This window comes from Bicyclus anynana, chromosome 13, assembly GCF_947172395.1.
Source record: "Bicyclus anynana chromosome 13, ilBicAnyn1.1, whole genome shotgun sequence".
NCBI lineage: Eukaryota > Metazoa > Arthropoda > Insecta > Lepidoptera > Nymphalidae > Bicyclus > Bicyclus anynana.
This window is the reverse complement of record NC_069095.1, coordinates 5,988,399-6,009,915: the sequence shown is the minus strand read 5'-3', so window position 1 is coordinate 6,009,915 and position 21,517 is coordinate 5,988,399. Positions and strand designations below refer to the sequence as shown.

Below are 21,517 nucleotides of genomic sequence, written 5' to 3'. Positions count from 1 at the left end.
AACGTCAACATTAAAACAGCCCTTAGTCCCCGGCAGCCCCGCTATTCCTGGGTCTGGCAGCGGTTGTGGTAACGCCGGGGCAAGGCGTGATAAGAATCTCCGACCTATGGTTCTGAGACATGGTCTCTAACTATGGGTCTCATATGAAGGCTCAGAGTAACACAGCGGGCGATGGAATGAGCTATACTAGGAATATATTTGTGTGATCAAATCAGAAATGAGGTGATCCGCAGAAGAACCAAAATGACCGACATAGCTCAACTGGTCGCGAAGCTAAAGTGGCAATTGGCGTGGCACATAGTTCGAAGAGCTGATGTACGTTGGGGTTCTAAGGTGCTGGAGTGGCGACCCCGCACTAGTAAGAGCAGTGTTGGTCGACTGACAACATCCAATGAGTCGTAGGGATTCGCTGGATACAGGCGGTTCAGGATCGTGATGTTTGGAAGTCCCTACAAAAGGCTAGCGGTTGATATGATGATGATACTGATTTACTTTTATTTTTAAATATACCTATTTAACTCATGAAAATAATTCTAAACTACCTTCTGATTGTCACAAAAAAGTATAATAGAAATTCAACATCAAAATTCTAAATAATACAAAAATATCAAAGAAGAAATTCAATATCAATTTCACAATAAATTTAATAACCCAGATGTTTGTCATCACACAACTGGCAGACGGCATTCAAGAGAAGTATGTCGTTTGCGGGAAAACTCGACCTATATTTAGTCGCGAGATTATTTCTGACTACGTTGTCGCGCCGGTATCCCAAAATCTAAACACATTATCGGCCGTCGGTCCGAGCTTTGAACGTTTATTGTGGGATTAAAAACACCGATCACTTCAATTATTTATAATACCATTATTATATTTATAATACCATTATTTATAATACCATTATTTATATGAAATGTAAACCCATAAAATGTAATGGTGACTTTCATTTAAAATTGTTGTAGAGTGCAGTTCATAAATTGCAGTGCGTCAAGTGTTGTATTTGAATCAAATGCCATTAGATTATAATTAAAATGATTGTGAAAGTGTTGTTTATATTAGTGATGATAGGTACTTGTGTTGTCTGTAAACCGCGATTTACTATTGGTATGTACATCACTAATGGCTAATTAAAAATGTTTGTGATTTTTGTAACACACTAGCGACCTGCCCCTGTCTTCACACGGGTACTGTCTAGACTAAAATAGGCGGAATAAGTCAACCTTTTAAGAGAAATTCAGATTTATTTTTTAATTCAGAATTATATTTTAATGTAGTAGGTAGTATTTCGCCATGCATTATTTTGAGGTGCCTGTAACTAATTAGACAAGGAAGTTGTTAAAAGAGCCGATATAATCACAAAAACACTTTTAGGTTATTTTTGCAAAGTGGTCGTACTTCGTACTACGAGTTCCTCGAGTACACTCGGGTGATATAACATTAATAAGTATATTATTATAAACGGAAGTATTTTGTATTATTTCAAGCGGCTGTTTGCAATCGTGATGTTTGGAAGTCCTTACAAAAGGCATATGTCCTGCAGTGGACGTCCATCGGCTGATATGATGATGATGAAAAGGAAGTACTTTTAAAAGTTGTTTTGACAGCGATAGGATTAATAAAAGAGTGATTGATAAGTGTGTTCTGTATGTGTGTGTGTGTGTGTGTGTGTGTGTGTGTGTGTGTGTGTGTGTGTGTGTGTGTGTGTGTGTGTGTGTGTTTGTGTGTGTGTGTGTGTCTTCAGTTCTTTGTCGTAATGTTTATTTATTATTGTTTTTAGTGTATTCTAAAAGGATCCCTTAAACATACGTCCAAGTCACAAACCCTGGGACCAATTGGTTTCCTTTACCATAAAATGATGGTACCCTGTCGCTTCTACCCCATGGTTATTTATAATAATATGAAGTAATAATAGATCTTTAGCAGATAAACGAAATCGTTAGAACAATAGTGACACCAGTAACAAAAGACATAATTCTACAAACGTACCTAATATTTGGGCAAGGAATAGTATAAGCTTGGGTAGGCTCCCGAAGATAATGTAAAGCTAATAATTTCAGGAGGCATATTTTATGAAGACGCAGAGGATCTGAAACAAGCTTTTAATGTGAGCGCTAAAATGTTTAAGTTCAATACACTAGTAGCGGAAGTTCCTAGAACAGGGGAATTCCTCCAAATAAGTGGTCACGTCTGCGAGTTTGCCAAGGCAAGTGTTCAATAGTACTAAGTACCATTATTTCTCTCTATATTAAGTAGTAGCCTCGCGGTTTCAACTGCGTAGTTCCCGTTCCCGTGAGAAAATGGAGATAAAATAAAAAATGTGGCTTTCTAGTATTAAAAGAAGTTTCAAAATCGGTTTAGTAAATCCAGAGAGTACCCCCTATCACACCACCACCTACCCTACCGCAAATATTTACCTCTTTATTAGTATACATTGTTTATATCTATTACCCTCTATTTAAGGAATTATTTATAACTAGCAGACGCCTGCGAATTCGTTTGCGGGAAATTCTGTTTTTCCGGCTACTTGGATGTAATTTTCGCGCAAAAGTTAAACATGTTCTTCGCGAAGAGCACATTTATCTCTGCACCAAAAACCAAAATCATTTTACTAGTGGATAAGCATTTTAGTGGCGTTTCTGTCACCTTTTCACAGCTTAACCACTAAGTGAAAAGGTGACAGAAAAACACACGGACTTACATTTTTTTATAATATCAAGTTTAAAAACAAATTTCAAATTCATTTAAATGTAAAATGGCCGACTTCGTACCAGTAACAAATTAAAGGGGTTTCTGTGAAAATGAGAATACGATAAATAAAATCCATTATTCTATACTTTTTTATTCCTAATTTTTTTTTTAATTTTTTCATGATAATCGTAGCTTTCTCTCATTCTAAGAAGCAGCCTCACTGTTGAGCACGAATCTCCGTGCTCAACAGTGAGGCTGCTGATGATGATGATGATAATCGTGGTATTTACCTATAAAAGCTTCTCCAGACATATGTTTTCTTAACAGATGTTTTCTTTACACATTTCCAGGCGGGCGTGGTTGGCATTATAGATGCCGTGGGCGGATTGGCAACGGAGCTCATTCAAGCTTTGTGCGACACGTTGGAGATACCTCTCATCACGATCCAGCAAAATGACTTTTACTTGAAGGACTGGACGCTCATTAACTTATATCCTAGCCCAGATGCATTTAATAATGTAAGTCTTTATAGTGACGTCTTTATAGTGACGACGAGTAGACGCGGGGGCGTCTATTTTATAAAACTTATTTGTCTGAAACAATTAACAAAGTAAATCTAAAAAAAATATAAAAGAATGCATTTATAGCATAAACCGCCTTAACGACTAGTTAGGAACCCTTGTCACTTTAATTTTAACTTTGCGTCTTTAATTATCACCATATCTTTTTTACAACAATTTAAACTGTATCATGATAATTCAAAATTATTTTTTTTTTAATTTTTTATAAAAACAAATTTAGAAATAAGTATCCACTTGAAAAAAAACACATTTATTTTGAAATTACAGAGAGTTACTTTAATTTTACATATATTTTGTTGTATCTATACTAATAATAAAAAGCTTAAGTGTTTCATTGTTTGAACGCGCTAATCTCAGGGACTACTGGTCCGATTTGAAAAATTCTTTCAGTGTAAGATAGCCCGTTTATTAAGGAGTGAAACCGCGCTAGTTTGTTGATATAATTGGTACAGATTTCAGGCTACCTTCTATAGGACCTACCTCGCAAGAGGTTACCACTGTCGAAAATATATAATCATAGTCAAACGTGTTCATACAAACTGCATCTATAGAATCGGTGTTACATTGTGTTAAAATTACATGTGTGTAACACGATTTAGAGTTTATAGTTTATAGTTTTAGTATAGTTTAGTTTAGTTATATACTTTTGATGTGAGTGTACCTCGTCCCCCTCAGAAAACGACAGACAAATTTGTTGATGTTTTGTTTGAGCAGCACGAGTAAGTTGCAAATTAGTCCAACTTATATATTTTTTTTACTTAATCAAATCGTGTTGGTCTAACCTTCATATCCTCTCTCCTATGGAAGATAACGAGGAAAGCCGGGCCTTGATATAGGCCGTATAAAAATAAAATAGGCTGATAATGATATTTTTTTATTTTCCACAGTTGCTGACACAGTTAATAACAACTAAAGGGTGGAAGAATTTTACTCTTCTGTACGTGAAAGGACACAGTATGTCAAATGTACATAAGCTTTTAGAGATGAGTACCCAGAGCGACAATATGTTCACGGTTACTGTGAGAGAACTTAGTGGAGATGATTACAGGTGAATCGCAATAGTTTAAGTTTTTTGTTTTACTGATCTTTACCAAGTTTTATAACCAAGCTTTTTAGTTGATAATGGTCATAAAATAGACAAACATCCGTAAATTTACGTAAATATATTCCTGTTTAACCGCTGAAATGTCCCGTGCAACCAAAATCGTTGCATTGCAAGCACCCGTAAATCATAATGTAACCAAAATGGTAGCATGAATATTAATATTTAATGTTTAAGTCTGTTAAATATTTAATGATCTTCTTTAAGTGGTAGATCACATGAATTTCCGCTGCAATAATGTATAATGAGGCTGTGTTCAGTCTATGAAAATAAGATAATTTTGATGTCTTTCTTCCACGATAATAATTAAGCTGCACTTTATCGGTAGTGTTAACAACTTCGTATATCAAAGAGGCTGTGTTCTGTCTACGAAAATAAGACCTTCGTATATTAAGACCCAGACATTTTGTTTACATCAGTAGGTAATAGTCGTAATCACAGTCTCAAACATAACACCCTAAATGCGCCTAAGATCTAAAATCTCTTTTCCTTAGGAGAAAGATTTCTGCAATGGGCTTCATAAAGGTTTTTACTACCTCTCTTCCGTAGTTGATAATGCTCTATTACTATGGTTTTCAATAGAATTAAAGGTCGATTTCCAGCTCAGGTCAACACAAGATTTTATATTTTTCAAATGTACTCAGGTGTGGTAGACAACAGCCTGTGGCTGATATGAAAAATGTTTCTTAGATAGCATGGGTACAGTGACAGTAACCTTATGCTGTCCATAATACGTGAAACGAACTGAAACCCGCACCATGCTATCTGATATACACTTTAGTTACCACCCTACCAACGTATGATGCCGCGTAGAAACCATCAGATCTGGTAAAACTAAACTTGTACCTGTTCCAAATACGCCCGCTTCCATCTTAGACTGCATCTGCATTCAACAACAATACAGACATACAGTCGCAGTCAAGGTAGCCCTTGACTGCGATCTGTATATCTGTATTGTTTTCATAGAATAATATAAATAAATAATAGCTTTCATAGAATAATAAAACTGACGCTGAATTAATACAGGTTTGAATTCTAGCAAATCATATGTCTATATGTATGTATCTATGTTTCCAGAGATGTTTTGACAGAAGCAAAAGACAGCGGCTATGTTAACTTCGTAGTAGACTGTCCATCGGCAAACCTGGAACAGATACTTTGCCAGGCACAACAAGTTAGTCTGATGTCCGATGAACATTCCTACATATTTGTTTCACCAGATTTGTTCACTCTAGATATGAGCCGATATAGATACGGTGGAGTCAATATGACAGGTAAGATTCTTGTATCTTCTTCTTTCTCTTTATTATAAGTGAACATCTGTTCGTTGGTCTTGCTAAAACTTGAAAACGAATAGATTGATTTAATAGTTATTTAACAAGAAAACAAGGTTCATTTTTTGCTGCGAGTACCCAGTTTGAATCCTGAGCAAGCGAAGGATTCTATAATTGTATCGAAGCGAGTGATTTTAAATTAGAATCCTAAGCCTTTTGAGGCGCAAGAAGCAAAATACTTTGATCTCGTGTGACACATACAACTTTTCACCTTACTAGCGAAGAAATACCTACAAGATGTTACCCAATAGGTATAAAGGAAAATGTGTATCTATAAATGTGTGTAAATTTTACTTGTTGATTCGTCTTATTTTTAAACTGTCGTTTTATTTTTTTGTATAAAATTAGCTCTGTTATCTTTTAAAAATCATAAATACTTTTTGATATCTAATAATATTACGAACGGAACGAATAATAATTGAAAGCTTGTATTGTTATATCTTTTTCATTTACGTTTTGACGACATTAAGCCAGTCGCAGGGATTCACTGGATGCAGGCGGCCCAGGATCGTGATGTTTGATGATGATGATGATGATGGCGACGACGACGACGACGACGACGATTATGATGATGATGATGTTGGTGATGATGATGATTTCCGTTTTATTATTTTCCCAGGATTTAGATTAGTAGAATTACAAGACAATAATCCACTATGGGAGTTCACAAGCTCCTACAACGCAGAAGCACCAAATATACTACAACCAGAAAATCTAAAGACAGAAGTGCTTCTCATATATGATGCAGTTTTGATGTTATCTGACGCTTTAACCAAAGTCAATGTAACGACACAGGAGCTCGACTGTGAAAAGTATGGCTCATGGGCTTATGGTTCGACATTACTTAACTTTATGAAAACGGTAAGAAATTACATAATAATAATATAATCCTAGCCGTGATAGCCCAGCGAATTTTACTGGATCTCAGTATCGTGATATTTGGAAGTACCTACAAAAGGCCTATTTCATGCAGTGGACGTGCATCGGCTGACATGATGATGATGATGATGATGATGATGATAGGCCAGTGGATATGACCTCTGCCTCCGATTCCGGAGGATGTCGGTTCGCATTCAGTCCGACACTTATTAAGAAATTAAATATCACGTGTCTCAAACTGTGAAGGAAAAACATCGTAAGGAAATCTGCATACTGAGAATTCTGTTAATTCTCTGGGTGTGAGAAGTCTGCCAATCAGGATTGGGCCAGCATGGTAGACTATTGGCCTAACCCCTCTCATTCTGAAGAGCTCAGCAGTGAGACGAATATGGGTTGATGATGATGATGATGATGCTGCCAACCAAACTGTTTTTATAGCCAATCTCATGTTGAGATTAACGCTATGCTTGAGATTTATAAGTTACAGACGTACAGGGATACTTTCTTTCAGAGCAAGGCTGAAGGTTTGACGAAATCATTTCATTTTGATGGATTCGGTCAAAGGAATAACGTGATGATCGATGTATTAGAACTAACTCCCGCCGGGAACCAATCCGTAAGTATAATAAACACAGATCACTTCATTAACTTATCTTTATTAAAGCTTAACTCATGCATCGTATTAAAATCGTGAAGTATCTTTGGATCCATGGATCGCGGTTATTATTCTTGCCTTACCTTATCAGCCGATAGACGTCCACTGCTGGACATAGGCCTCCTACGTGGACCTCCAAGCACAACGGTCTCGAGCCGCCAGCATCCAGCGGTTTACTGCAACCTAGTGGGGGTCGATCAACACTGCGCTTTCCGATGCGGGCTCGCCATTCCAGCACCTTGGGACCCCAACGTCCATCGGCTTTTCGAACTATGTGGCCTGCCCATTGCCACTATGCCACGGTTATTATATTAACATGTAAAAGTGAGGAGTTTTATAAGTATGACGTCTGTCTGTAGCATCTTCTAAACGAATGGACCGATTCGGTAGATGTGGTTTTCTGTTTGATAGCAGACTTAATCGAAATAGTGATATACGAGTATAAGCCATATATGAAGAAGCAATAAGCCAATCTGAACCTATAGGTGTGTTTTTGTTATGATGGGAGGAATTTCTGATTTAAAGATCATCGATCGTCGTTATTCTAGGTAAATTCATGACTGTTAAGGGTTTTTAACTTCTAAGTCGAGGTTACTACACTATTGATGAGTTCCTTAACGATAAAGGTGCTTGGAGGCCATTGGATCAGCTTCCACCTTCACACAGGAAGTAAAACTATAAGAAATTGTAATTGTTATTAATTGTAAATTATAGTACTGTATGACTTTTTCATTTCAAAAGAGCAACTGTTGAGTTTCTTGCCGATATCTTCTCAGCAGAACCTGCCTTCCGAATCGGTGGTAGAATCTTTATAAATAGTCAAATGATGTGTCAAACGTGCTTGTAAACTGAGCCTACTTGAAGTAAATGAATTTTGAATTTTTGAATTATTTTATTCATAGGTCTACTAGGCATCTCAAAATTGTAGTCAAGCCTCGTACTCCTATAAATCCTACCTTAAAAAAATAATACTACGCAATCCTACCTTATAAAAATAACACTATGCACCACGTGAAACGAAAAATCTAAATATTGTATGGTAATGCATGCATAGTTTTTGCCAAATTGATAAATTGGTCCATACTCAATTTTATTTATTATCCTCAGATAGCAACATGGTCGGATAACTCGCTGAATATGTCTAGACCAAAAGTATTGGCCACTGAAATAGGGGAAGAGACTATAATGAAAAACAAAACTTTCAAGGTTCTAATCTCTAAGGTACGTAAATGTATTTAATATTAAAATCGCAAAAAACACCACAATCCTTTAATTTCACTGTATTACAAAAATATCTAATTATAATCTTATTAAAAAGTAAAAAAACAGAAATATGCTATGCCGTATGTGTGAGAGAAAGGGAAGCCAGACAGAGTGGCTCCGTAACGCGTTACGTTACGAAGCCGTTTACTCTCTCATAAGAAGTTTATCACTTCAAAAATCCACGGTTGGGCACGTTGGGCTATTAGAAGGCAGTTGCAGGATAAATGCCAATATTAGTCATGATATAAAAAAATCTTTTAAATATTATAAAGAAAGAATTAGCATGAAGTCATAAGGAAGTACCTAAATGAATGTTGCTTATAATTATTATTCTTCATCATCATTATTAGCAGCCGATAGACGTCCACTGCTAGACATAGACCTCTTGCATTGACTTGCAACCACAACGGTCTCGAGCCGTCAGCATCCAGCGTCTCCCAACCCTGGTAATGTCATCGGTCCACCTAGTGGGGGGTCAACCAACACTGCGCTTTCCGATGCGGGGTCGCCATTCTATGTTGGGACCCCAACGTCCACAGTCTCTTCGAACTATGTGGCCTTGCTCATTGCCACTTCAGCTTCGCGACTCGCTGAGCTTTGTATAATTATTATCTGTATTTAATTACGTTTTAAATATTTAGACAGCACCATACGGCTACATTAGGGAGTCCATATTTAAATTGGAAGGCAACGATCGTTACGAAGGCTTCACTATAGACTTGATCGACAAATTGTCTGATTTACTGGGATTTAACTACGAGTTTGAACTAGAAGACGTTTACGGAAATCAGCTACCAAACGGTACATGGACTGGAATGATCAGCAAAATTAGAGATGATGTAAGTTCTACTAACAATATCGAATAAATTATCAAAAAACACGTTGCATAATTTTATACATTCTTACAATCTCATATACGAGTATCATAAAGATGTATATTGCTGCTTCAAATTCAATTCAATTCAAATTTTTTATTATGCCTATCAATGTTAACTAGCTAGCAAAAGTTTTGTGTAACGTTTTCCAGATCTTTTTCCGAATTAATGTTAAGTACGATCATGAATAGAATCAAATGCTTAAACCAAAAAACTTAGATTGGGGTAATTAACATCACCCTATCACATCGCACTAATATTAAAAAGGCGAAAGTTTGTATGTGTGTTTATATGTTTGTTCTTTACACTGCGCTTTATGTGTGCCTTTACACTGCGGCTGTTAGGCCGATTTGACTGAAATTTGGAATGAATATAGATTTTATTAGCACATAAGCTACTTTTCGTCCCGGAAAAATCCATGTTTCTCGCGGAAATTGTGTAAAACTGAGTATATAACATATGATAATAGTTAAATAATTAAAGGACATTTTAGCTTTTACTCAAAGTAGGTTTGATCGATTTTAATCATTAGTTTTTGATTTTTGCTTAAATTGTGACACAATTTACAATATCATAATAATTTTCAGAAAGCAGATTTCGCTATTTGCGATCTTACCATCACAACAGAGAGACAGAAGGGAATCGACTTTTCTACGCCATTTATGAGTTTGGGTATCAGTATACTCTACAAAGAGCCGAGCAAACAACCTCCTGAAATGTTTTCCTTTATGGCAGTGTTTTCTAAGGAGGTAACGTAAGCGTTAACATCATTTTTAAAGTAATGCTTAGTTCTTTAATACGAGTACTACGTGTAAAACCAGAGTTAAAACAAATTCAGATTAGTTAGATAGTTTAGCTTTTTAAGTTAACTTCTTCATGCTGAGAAATCTTTTTAAAGGTTAGGTTCGTCATCAACCCATATTCGGCTCACTGCTGAGCTCGAGTCTCCTCTCAGAATGAGAGGGGTTAGGCCAATAGTCCACCACGCTGGCCCAATGCGTATTGGCAGACTTCACACACGCAGAGAATTAAGATAATTCTCTGATATGCAGGTTTCCTCACGATGTTTTCCTTCACCGATTGAGACACGTGATATTTAATTTCTTAAAATACACACAACTGAAAAGTTGGAGGTGCATGCCCCGGACCGGATTCGAACCCACACCCTCCGGAATCGGAGGCAGAGGTCATATCCACTGGGCTACCACTGCACTGCAAAAAGGTTAGGTTACAACCCTGTAACTGTAATCCTGTAAATGTATTAAGTAATTGCTGTCATATTTCAATTAGGCTTAGTTTAGAAGCACTTTTAAATCGTCAGGTTATTAGATTTAGATATTGAATTATTGAATACCTAACTTAAAGAACTGGCGTCATTACGGTGTGGTGTGTAATTTTTATAATTTTACGAAAACATACTGATTGGTTTGGTGACTTTCCTACCTAGCAGAGAATAAGCCTTTTTTTCGCCGAAAGAAAGTATTTACTTATATTTTGAGCTTGTGAGATTGGTTATTGCACCCAGAAACACTTTACCGTTGGCAAAGAAGTCACTGCTGCTCAAAAGTGGTTTAAGTTATTTCTTCAAAAGTAGATATGACTGTAAAATGTGTGTTCGACGGCCTCCGCGGCGCAGTGGTATGCGCGGTGGATTTACAAAACGGAGGTCCTGGGTTCGATTCCCGGCTGGGCAGATTGAGATTTTCTTAATTTGTCCAACTCTGGCTGGTGGGAGGCTTCGGCTGTGGCTAGTTACCACCCTACCGGCAAAGACGTACCGCCAAGCGATTTAGTGTTCCGGTACGATGCCGTGTAGAAACCGAAAGGAGTGTGGATTTTCATCCTCCTCCTAACAAGTTAGCCCGCTTCCATCTTAGACTGCATCATCACTTACCATCAGGTGAGATTGTAGTCAAGGTCTAACTTGTAAAGAATAAGAAAAAAAAATAAAATATTGCAGGTTTGGTATTACATGGTATTCGTACAATTAGCCCTTGGAGTTATCATGATCTTCGTTGGACGTATTTCGAACAAAGAATGGCAGAATCCCGTGCCGTGTGTCGAGCAACCCGAGGAATTGAATAACCAGTTCAGTTTTGCCAATTCTGTATGGCTTATCATAGGTTCCGTCATGCAACAAGGATCTGAAATTGCCCCAATGTAAGTGCAGTTATTTTTTTTTAAATGTATATTTTTGTGATATCCCTCTCTCATAATGTGCGGATTGCGTAGTTTTAGTCACCACTTTTTCTTTCGTTTCTTCAGTTGAAAGTACGAGACGTGTTATATGTTCGTTTCGTAAACGAGAGGGGTTATCTCTCAGTAGGGAAAAGAAAAGAAGAAAATACTATTTTTTTATAGAAAATAGTAATTTTGATATAAAAGTGCTTACTAAAATTTACATTTTCATCAATTGAAATGAAAATTTGATCTACTAACGCTCTCTATACTGTAGGGTTTATGTTGATGTTATTTACGCCACTAGTATTTCAACAAGCTGCCCTTTCATCTTCACTTCTAAACACATAGAATTTTATTTCTAAGATTTACATTTCAGTGCTCTAGCGCCTCGTATCATAACCAGTGTGTGGTGGTTCTTCACCATGGTCATGGTTGCCTCTTACGTTGGCACACTGGTTGCCTTTTTGACAGTAGAAAAGGACGTCATGCCTTTTACAACCGTCGACGAGTTGTACGAACAAAAACATATAGCCTACGGAGCTAAGACAACGGGATCTACCATTGACTTTTTCAAGGTACTAGTATTCGCTTTATAATATAATAAAATATAATAGAACAACATCCCTTGAGCTCTGGTAGGTATGATTGGGCTTGTTTGAGATTTTTTCTTAATTGGCCTAAGTGTGGTCTCGTTTGCACGCTTTAGCCTTGGTTATCCATCCCTCTCCCATCTTAGAATGACATTACTTTAGATGATAGCACAATGAATAGATAACTCGACAAATATAATATTCTGTTAATCCATTATCTATGTGACTGTCGATATTAATTCATGGTTTCGAATCCTAGAATCGAAACTATAATAGAATCGATACAGACTTTAAAAAATAGTTATCACCTTGTATTGGGCAAATCGCGTGAAACTGCATCGTAGATTTAAACACGACATTCGCTATACACTATGACACTATAAGGCTGTCCAATGACGATATGAAAATGTTAGAAATAATATCTAAAAGTACTGAACCTACTTTTTCACTACTACTACTACTACTACTTTTGCAGCGATCAAAACTCCTCTCTCTCTCTCTCTCCGAGATAAGGTCTTGGTCACATAAACGAAACTTAAAGGTGGTGATGAGGAGGAAAATTGTATGAAGATTCGCAAGTTTAAATAAAATAGCCTCAATAGCTCAACGCCAAGAGCGGCCAACTCATCACCAAAGGGTGGTGATTCGATACACGTCCCATTGGTCTATTGTCGTACCCACTCCTAATACAGTCTTTCCCGACTAAAAAACAAATTTTACGCAGCTCCGAATGTACCGAATTACAGTTTAATTTAATTAAATGAATTATCCACAGTACTCAACAAATCCGAAATACAAAGAAATGCACAATAAAATGGTTTCCAAAGGCTGGGTTGTTACGGATAACGATATTGGAGTAGACAAGTAAGAATTGTTTTTTTTAATACCTAAGTACTTATAACATTATTATTTAGGGCGAACATTTAGAAAACCTTCGCTAAATACGACGCGGTCTTTGTTATTATTTATAGGGTGACGTCCTGAAAAACTATTTTAACTGATGAACCGCTATTTAAGTCCGTCTACATCTCCCAGTTTGGTGAGATAAGCTTACTTTCAGTCGCGCGTCGCACTTGTTACTGGGCACACGTCTCGTTTCATTGTGTTATTAGCGAACCGGCCGGACGGCCGCCGGCCGCTTATCTGCATTTGTAGGTATTTAGCGGACCGATGAATGACGGTGAGGAGTGTTATGTTGAGTCGGAGTTAGAGGACATACAACAGGAGTCGCGAAAGCGTAGAATGACGGAGGACGAGGATAGTGAGGCCGAGTGGCAAAATGTGTCTAGAGATTCGAAGAGAAAACAGAGAGGACAAAATCAAACTGAGTTGAAAATCCAAGTATGTATTACACATGCAGAAAAATTACCGAAACAATTTGCGCTGGCAAAATTATTTCGAGTGCACGATATAGATGGCATTACGCGCGTTAGATATATAAACCCGTTTAAAATTTTAGTGGACTTTGATAAAGTCGTAAATGCGGATAAATTAATTAGCCACGGGGAATTTAAGAGGTTGAACTGGAGAATCCAAAAAACCTGGGAGGTAGGGGTATCATATGGAATGGTCTCAGACATTGAACTGGAAATAACAGTTGAAGAGCTGTTAAACAATGTCTCATCTGATGAAGCTATAATTTCCGTAAAACGCTTAAACCGCCGAACAGATGAAGGTACGTGGGTTCCAAGCGAGAAGCTAAGAATTGGCTTTGTAGGATCCAGACTGCCTCCTTATATATACCTGCACCATATGCGTATCCGAGTGGAACCATTTGTGTTTCCAGTAACCCAGTGTTCAAAGTGCTGGCGATTTGGACATCTCATCAAGATGTGCCCTTCCAATAGAATTCGATGCCCGAAATGTGGAGAGAACCATGCAAACTGTGACCGCACCACATTTAAATGCTGTAACTGCGGTGGAAATCATATTTCGTTATCAAAAAGTTGCCCAGTCTACATGAAAGAGAAAAAAATCCGCCAACTGATGTCGGAGTTTAATTGCACATATCAGAAAGCAGGTTTACTATATGTCCCCCCCTCCCCCCCACCGCAATTTAAAAAATCGTATCAGAATAATATGGATTATCAAACCACGTCAATGCCATCTACATCAGAGACCAAGGAGGATAAGAAAACAACAAAAGAAAGAAAAACTACAACAGAAGAATGGACTACGAAGAGTGAAGAACATGACAAAAAGAAGAAGAATAAGAAGAAAAGGAGAAAGAGGAAAATATTCTTTACTATTGATAACCAGCAGCAGGAAATGGAATGGTCGGAGTCGGAATGTGAATCAGAGACTAGTAAAAATTCGAAAATGAGAGATGAAAATATTGGTGAAAGAGGAGATGATAAAGAAGAGGAAACTATACCCGAGTTTCAAGTTTACCTAAGGTATTTACTTGAAAAACTCAAGACAGTATTATTTAGTAAGACAGATGAATCCTGGATGGACAAGATAAAGAGAGGTTTTAAATATTTTATGCAGTGGGTGAAATTTGTATTTCATGACATTATTACAAAGATTCCAGTGATTAAGAGTGTAGTTAATTTGTTAATTTAATGTTATGGATCAATACGCCCAAAAACATATTAATTTAAACTTAGTACAGTGGAATGCCCGCAGTATACGTCCAAAATTACAAGCATTCGAGCAGTTGTTAATCCAAGAAAAGATTCATGTTGCAGCGTTATGTGAAACCTGGCTCGATATTGAAAGGTGTATCAAGGTTAGAGATTACAACATATTTCGCTGCGATAGGGACGAATCGTTTGGCGGAGTGGCTATACTAACTCACAAATCTTTACAGTCATACATGTGTAGAGTAGAACATCCCAACCCTGGAATAGAAATAATACACGTAAAAATAAGTAATTGTGACATAATTCGTAATGTCATTTGTGTGTACTGCCCATCCAATATTAGAACTACGAAAGCTGATTGGGATAGAATTTTCTCCATCAATATGACCAATACTATTATACTTGGGGACTTTAATGCACACCACTCTTTGTGGTCAAGTAAATCTGATCATAGAGGTGCCCAACTTCTTGATGCAATAAGCGATAGTAGTTTTATTGTACTAAACGATGGTTCCACTACTCGTTTTCAACTTGTTGATGGTCAATTACGCGAGACTTCGCCAGATATTACATTAATCTCTCCTGACATTGCACTAAGGATAAGATGGCTGGTATTAAATGAATCGCTAGGTAGCGATCATTTTGTAATTAGAATAAACACGTCTTACATCTCTAATTTTAAAATAGAGAAGAAACGAAATTTTAAATTGGCCAAGTGGGAAAGTTATCACTCAGACCTTGATAACTTATTTAAAGACTTAGTTTTCCCAGAAGATCCTCAGATGGCATATAATTTATTTATTAATAATATTAACCAAGCAGCTGAACTACATATCCCTTATATTAAATATTGTTTAAATCCACAAAGTAATTTTAAACCCAGAGAATATTGGAATCCTGAACTGTCTCAATCAGTTGCCAAAAGAAGATTAGCATTAGGTAAATTTAGACGTAATCCAACGCCTACAAATTTAAAGGACTTAGAATGTGCTGTTGCAGAGACACAGAGAAATATTAGGCGTGAACAATATAAGTCGTATCAAAAATTTTGCTCATCAATTAATGAAGTAACATCGACAAACGATATGTGGCATCGTATGCGTTGGCTGAAAGGTCATAAAGTCCCTCGCCATCACGTAGATGCTGATAAATCTAACGCTCTTTTACATAGTTTGTGTCCGGATTACGTTTCTCCTCGTAAACCATTATTTACAAACGACAACACTCTTTTAGAAACACCCATTACCATTCATGAACTGAATAAATCAATAAAAACAAAGGATACAGCTCCTGGATGCGACGATATTTCATATTCCATGATTTATAACATGCCATTAGTTGCTAAACAATGGTTGATTAATCTTTACAATTTATTTTTATCAACTAGTTTTGTACCATTGCAATGGCGGGAAATCAGTATTTTACCCATTCCGAAGCCAGGCCGAAATTTAGATAATTACTCGTCTTTAAGGCCGATATCCCTCATCTCTTGTGTTTGTAAAATCTTTCATTCTATAATTAATAAACGATTAGAATGGTTTATGGAAAGAAATAATGTATTTTCACATAATTCTGTAGGTTTTAGACATTGTCATTCCTGTTTCGATGGACTAGCTAAGCTAGTATCACAAATACAATTAGGATTTACAAAAAATGAAGTTACAGTAGGATGTTTTATCGACATAGATAACGCTTACAATAATGTTGATATAAGTACTCTTTTATGCAAGTTAGACAATTTAGGTGTAGGTATTAAAGTGTGTAATTATTTATGGGAATTTTTAAAAGACCGTAATTTGAAAATCAAAGCAAATCATTGTTCTACGTCGCGTAATACTGGCCGAGGCTTAGCTCAAGGAGACCCTTTATCACCTTTACTATTCAATATAGTGACATCTAATATATATAGTCAAATTACCAATTGCAATATTGAAGTATTACAGTACGCTGATGATTTTGCTTTATACTCTTCTAACAAAAAACTTAATGAATGTGTTCAACATGTCCAACACGCTTTGAATAAATTATATGTCTTATTAGCTGAGATAGGGTTAGAAATATCTGCATCCAAAAGTAATATATGCGTATTTAAAAAGGGAACAAATAGATCTCCAGCCATAATTAAAATTAATAGTCAAACTCTTAAAACAGAAACTAACGTAAAGTATTTAGGAATGTGGTTAGATCGATCATTAAGATGGACTAAACATATTGCAGAAATTAAAGAAAAGGCCTTGAAATTTCTTAATGTTTTTAAAGTATTAGCAGGGTCAGGTTGGGGAATACATCCTCGTCATTTACGACGCCTATATTTAGCCATTATTAGGAGCCGATTAGATTATGGTTGTTTCCTATATTCCGACAGCTGTAACTTTCATTTAAATAAATTAGACAGAGTACAAAACACGGCTATGCGAGTTATAGGTGGCTTCTTAAAAAGTACACCTATCCATGTTATGGAGACAGAGTTAAATTTACAGCCATTGAACATTCGTAGAATTTTCTTAGCAGGAAAATTTTTATTAAAATCCAAATCGTTGTCCAGTAAAGAGGACTTAATAAGTTGTTTACAGCTATTGTTATCTAGATCTACCCCTAATTTTTGGAAGAGAAGAAAGATTCCTTTACTCGCTTCGGTTCAAGGTGATTGGGTAGATACTTTACTACACACAAGTAATAAATTAGAAATGTATAGTATGGATTTGTGGGTTAGCCAAATAGATCTTAATGATGTTTTGTATTTTAATGTGGAGGATATTCACCAACCTAAAAATAAATATAATATTACACATCTATACGAAATCTGTATTAAGTATTTGGAGAGAAAGTACGATGATTTTTACCAAATTTACACAGATGGTTCTAAAAACACCATTAGTTCAGGTGCAGCATTCTTGGATCCACAACAAGGAGTTGAGGCAAAATTTCAAATTCAGTCTAATATTTCTATTATGCATGTAGAACTGTTAGCCATTGTTGAAGCATTGTCTTATATTTGTTCCATTAGTTTTGATAAGTTTGTAATTCTAACCGATTGTAAAAGTGCCCTTCAACATCTAGCTAGATGCACCTCGAATTTTCGAGGACTACCTGTAGCTTACGAAATTATTAAAGTCATTTTATACCTCAAATCTGTAAATAAATCTATTAAAATTCAGTGGATTCCATCACACATAGGTATTAGCGGGAATAGCAGGGCAGATCAATTGGCAGATCAAGCTACATATGATGGCGATTTAATGTATGTATCTCCTTGTTATTCTGACTGTGTAAGTTTGGTAAAGAACAAATGCAATGATATGTGGCATGAATACTTCGACTTGCGCTCAAAATATAAAGGTATATGGTTTCGTACCATCCAACAAGTACCAATTAGTAGCTGGATTAACAACTGCTCTCTTAACCGAAAGGACGTTGTTGATACCCTGCGACTCCGATCTGCACACATTCCAACTAACACGTTTGGTTTCCTGATGGGAAAAGTTCCGTCACCAAATTGCCCAGACTGTGACAGGCCAGAGGACATCTACCACGTGTTGTTGGAGTGTGTCAGAAACGAGGCAGTGCGACGGGAAGTACTGTTTAGATTTCCTGCACTAAGAGAGGTGGGGGGCTGTAATAGCGCACTGGCACATCCTCAATCAGAGGAGGCCAGGGCGCTGTTACAGCTTTATAGGAAAAGTTTAAGGTAATTAATTAAATTATTAGCATTGTTTCAAAGGCGGCCTTACGGAGCGGCATAGTCCAAAATGGACTCAGCTCCCTAAAATAAAGATAAAAAAAAAAAAAAAAAAAAAAAGCTTACTTTATTATTAATCACGTCGACAAAATGCTGAAATAAAAATATTAAAAATAATGTAAATAGGATTAATGAATTTCTACGTTCGGAAGTGTTTTTGTTTCTATCACAGAACAAAGATAAAGCTCTAAAGATTTTTTTTAAGGTCATCAATGTTATGAACATAAAAGAATATATTTTTATTCGCAGAGCCGAGAAAGGAAACTACGCATTTTTTATGGAATCTACGTCAATAGAATATACTAAAGAGCGACACTGTGATTTAATACAAGTAGGCGGACTGCTAGATTCCAAAAATTACGGCATCGGCATGAAAAAACGTAAGGACCCTTTATCAAATTTGGTCAACTTTATTCACATAATACAGAGCAATAGAATTAATAATTAGTGTTTATTTTATATTTTCTTTGGGATAGTATTCGCAATCATATGGTCAGTAGCCAGACTCTTAGCCTTGGGGCAAAACTTTCCGAAAAAAATGACTTTTCTGTTTAAACTTTTCATAAATTTTTTATGATATGGTATTAATAATTAAGTAAGGAGGCAGTTTTAACTCTTTTCAAATGAGAGAGAAAGGATGAGAGATTCATGAAAATTTGGCTAACCTAATTTTATCATTTCAATCATTTAGATTTACGTCATAGTTAACCTGGCAACGTATCTGTATAGATACACTGGAAGTGTTATGCCATATTCAGACCTTTTGGCAGTGTATCTCAGAGGATACATGTATTTTCTTTAAAACTTTATTTTGTTTTTTACCCGCATGGGATTTTACCGGTTTTTTTTTCTAGGCATTCTTAAATCATAAGGGTTTCGCCGTATAAATTTCATTTCAATAGTAAACAAAAACGATATTTGCCAAGTTAAGGATTAAAAAACTAATTAGCACGTGTCTCAAACGGTGAAGGAAAATTATAGTGGGGAAACCTGCATACCTAAGAATTTTCTTAATTCTTTACTTGTGTGAAGTCTGCTAATCCAATACCAAAAAAAAAGATTTATCAAAATTGGACAACTATACATATTATGTATGAAAAGTTAAGCGTGGTCAATGGTCATGCATAATAAAAACTATGGGCAGCAAATTAAACACTTTTCTCCATTTTTTCATCGTTTGAAAATAACTAATTATGATGTTATAACGCATGATTAATATTTTCCAGAGTCACCATACAAAAGATACATTGACAGTGCGCTACTTCTTCTGAAAGAGAGAGGTGAAATTCAGAAACTCAAAGAAATTTGGTGGAAAGAGAAGAGAGGTGGTGGTAAATGTGGGGTAATTATTTTTTTAATAACTTTTTCATAAAGTAAACTCTCACTTGACTACAATCTCACCTGATGGTAGGTAAGTGTACTCGTAGATACTATTATGGAACGCACTCGCCTAGATGATGCCCAGGTAGATTTTGTAATGGAACATTATCCATGTTTTTATTCCCCAAATGAGATTGTTCTAGAAGTTGATACGATATAAGGGTAATATTCCATTACAATAAAACTTGATCCAAGTAAAAAACCTAAATAGCTGAAATGGCTTAACAAGTGTAGGTAAAAGGGTGGACTAACACCCGAAAGTTCAAAGGTACAATCCTGCTCTCATTGCACAAAACTCCTGGCACAGACTTCTATCAAAACGCTATATTTTGCAATGAATTGATAATGAAATGATGAATTTGAGTCTAGCCCTCAAAGGGCTAGACTCTAATCCGCAAGGTCAAGCTAGGGTTTGATCCCCGCCCGATCATTTGTATATCAACAGACTATCACTGAATTGCAATATTTAAAAACATAGCTTTTTCTTCTTTCTTCTTTATATAAAACATATTTCATTTGTACAGGAAAAACGTGATGAAGAACAAAAGAAGCTGGGAATGAGGAATATGTTAGGAGCGTTCGTGGTTCTCGGGGTAGGATGCCTTATCGGGTTGCTGATATCAATACTAGACATGCTGTGGGGTGTGTTTAAACGTTCGGTGAAATATGGTGTAAGTATTATGCCAACTTTTTCCAAATTCGAAACCAAAATTGGTTTTCATTCAAATTTGTGTTTTCGCATTTTTATATATTTTTTATTAGTATATATTAGTAAACTTGTTTGTGTAAGAACTCGACGTTGACTTATATCACCAAGAGCAATGTAGTCTGGTTTGAAGGGCTAAGTAGCCAATGTTACTCGTACCATAAGCACGTCAGACTCAAAATGTACGCTAACAAAAAGACATTGGGTTTCGTCGAAATGTCATTTAGAGCTTATTTTGGAAGTCATTCGTATTAGTGCTTTGGAGAACACATGATCTTTCTCCAATAATATCCGTGTCCCATCGGGATATATGAGAACATATACATTTAAAGAGGGATATTATGATTGTGGCAAGGAAGTAAAGGGAATTTCTATACAAACTTAAAAGTCGACATATTGCCTCTTTATGCTAAGAGGAGATCTTGATTAAATCGATAAATGTTTTCTGACTTAAGAAAAACCTTTAAATTTATATCTCTTTATTTTATTTGTTAAACGGAAGGTTAAATAAATAGTTATTATATTTTCACAGACAACATTCAAGTTCGAGTTAATTGAAGAACTGAAATTCGCGCTCAAATTCAGCGGCGACATAAAGCCAGTAAAACGCCAACCCAAGGAATTAAGTGTCATAGAAAATGATCTAGACTTAGAGAAGAAGGATGAGATCATGTCGCTCCGGTCTGCGAGGTCTACTGACACTCACAGGACACATCGGTCTCACGGCTCGAGACACTCGTCTAGAAGCCTGAGTGTAGCGTTCGCTAGACGAAGACAGTATACTTGAAATACAATTTTTTTTATTTGTTATAGATTTTTTTAGTTTGATGACAAAATGCTGCTGTTATGTTGTTGAACATCTAAGCTCCTAGTAATGGTACGCGTTCACACATCATCATCGTTTGTATCGGACTCATCACATCAAACGGATCGTAGTGTTATTTGTATAAGTCATACTC

The 21,517-nt window shown here is 36.2% G+C and overlaps 1 protein-coding gene across 1 annotated transcript; it reads left to right on the top strand.

The window, feature by feature from the left end:
* Nucleotides 1-787: 787 nt before the first annotated feature.
* Nucleotides 788-21,366, top strand: LOC112045827 (glutamate receptor ionotropic, kainate 3). Its single transcript, XM_024082180.2, has 17 exons — nt 788-1,104; nt 2,058-2,203; nt 3,039-3,206; nt 4,157-4,317; nt 5,449-5,645; nt 6,325-6,566; nt 7,096-7,200; nt 8,347-8,460; nt 9,144-9,341; nt 9,965-10,126; nt 11,338-11,537; nt 11,935-12,133; nt 12,924-13,012; nt 18,722-18,852; nt 19,699-19,814; nt 20,377-20,523; nt 21,091-21,366. The coding sequence occupies exons 1-17, from the start codon at nt 1,032-1,034 to the stop codon at nt 21,343-21,345; spliced, it is 2,703 nt and encodes a 900-aa protein (XP_023937948.2). The 5' UTR covers nt 788-1,031; the 3' UTR covers nt 21,346-21,366.
* The last annotated feature ends 151 nt before the right edge of the window (nt 21,367-21,517 follow it).

Coding starts and splice junctions, on each gene's coding strand:
- LOC112045827 (XM_024082180.2), top strand. CDS start 1,032: ATGATTGTGAAAGTGTTGTTTATATTAGTGATGATAGGTACTTGTGTT. Junction 4,318..5,448: donor CTTAGTGGAGATGATTACAG/GTGAATCGCAAT, acceptor CTATGTTTCCAG/AGATGTTTTGACAGAAGCAA. Junction 13,013..18,721: donor AACGATATTGGAGTAGACAA/GTAAGAATTGTT, acceptor TTTTATTCGCAG/AGCCGAGAAAGGAAACTACG.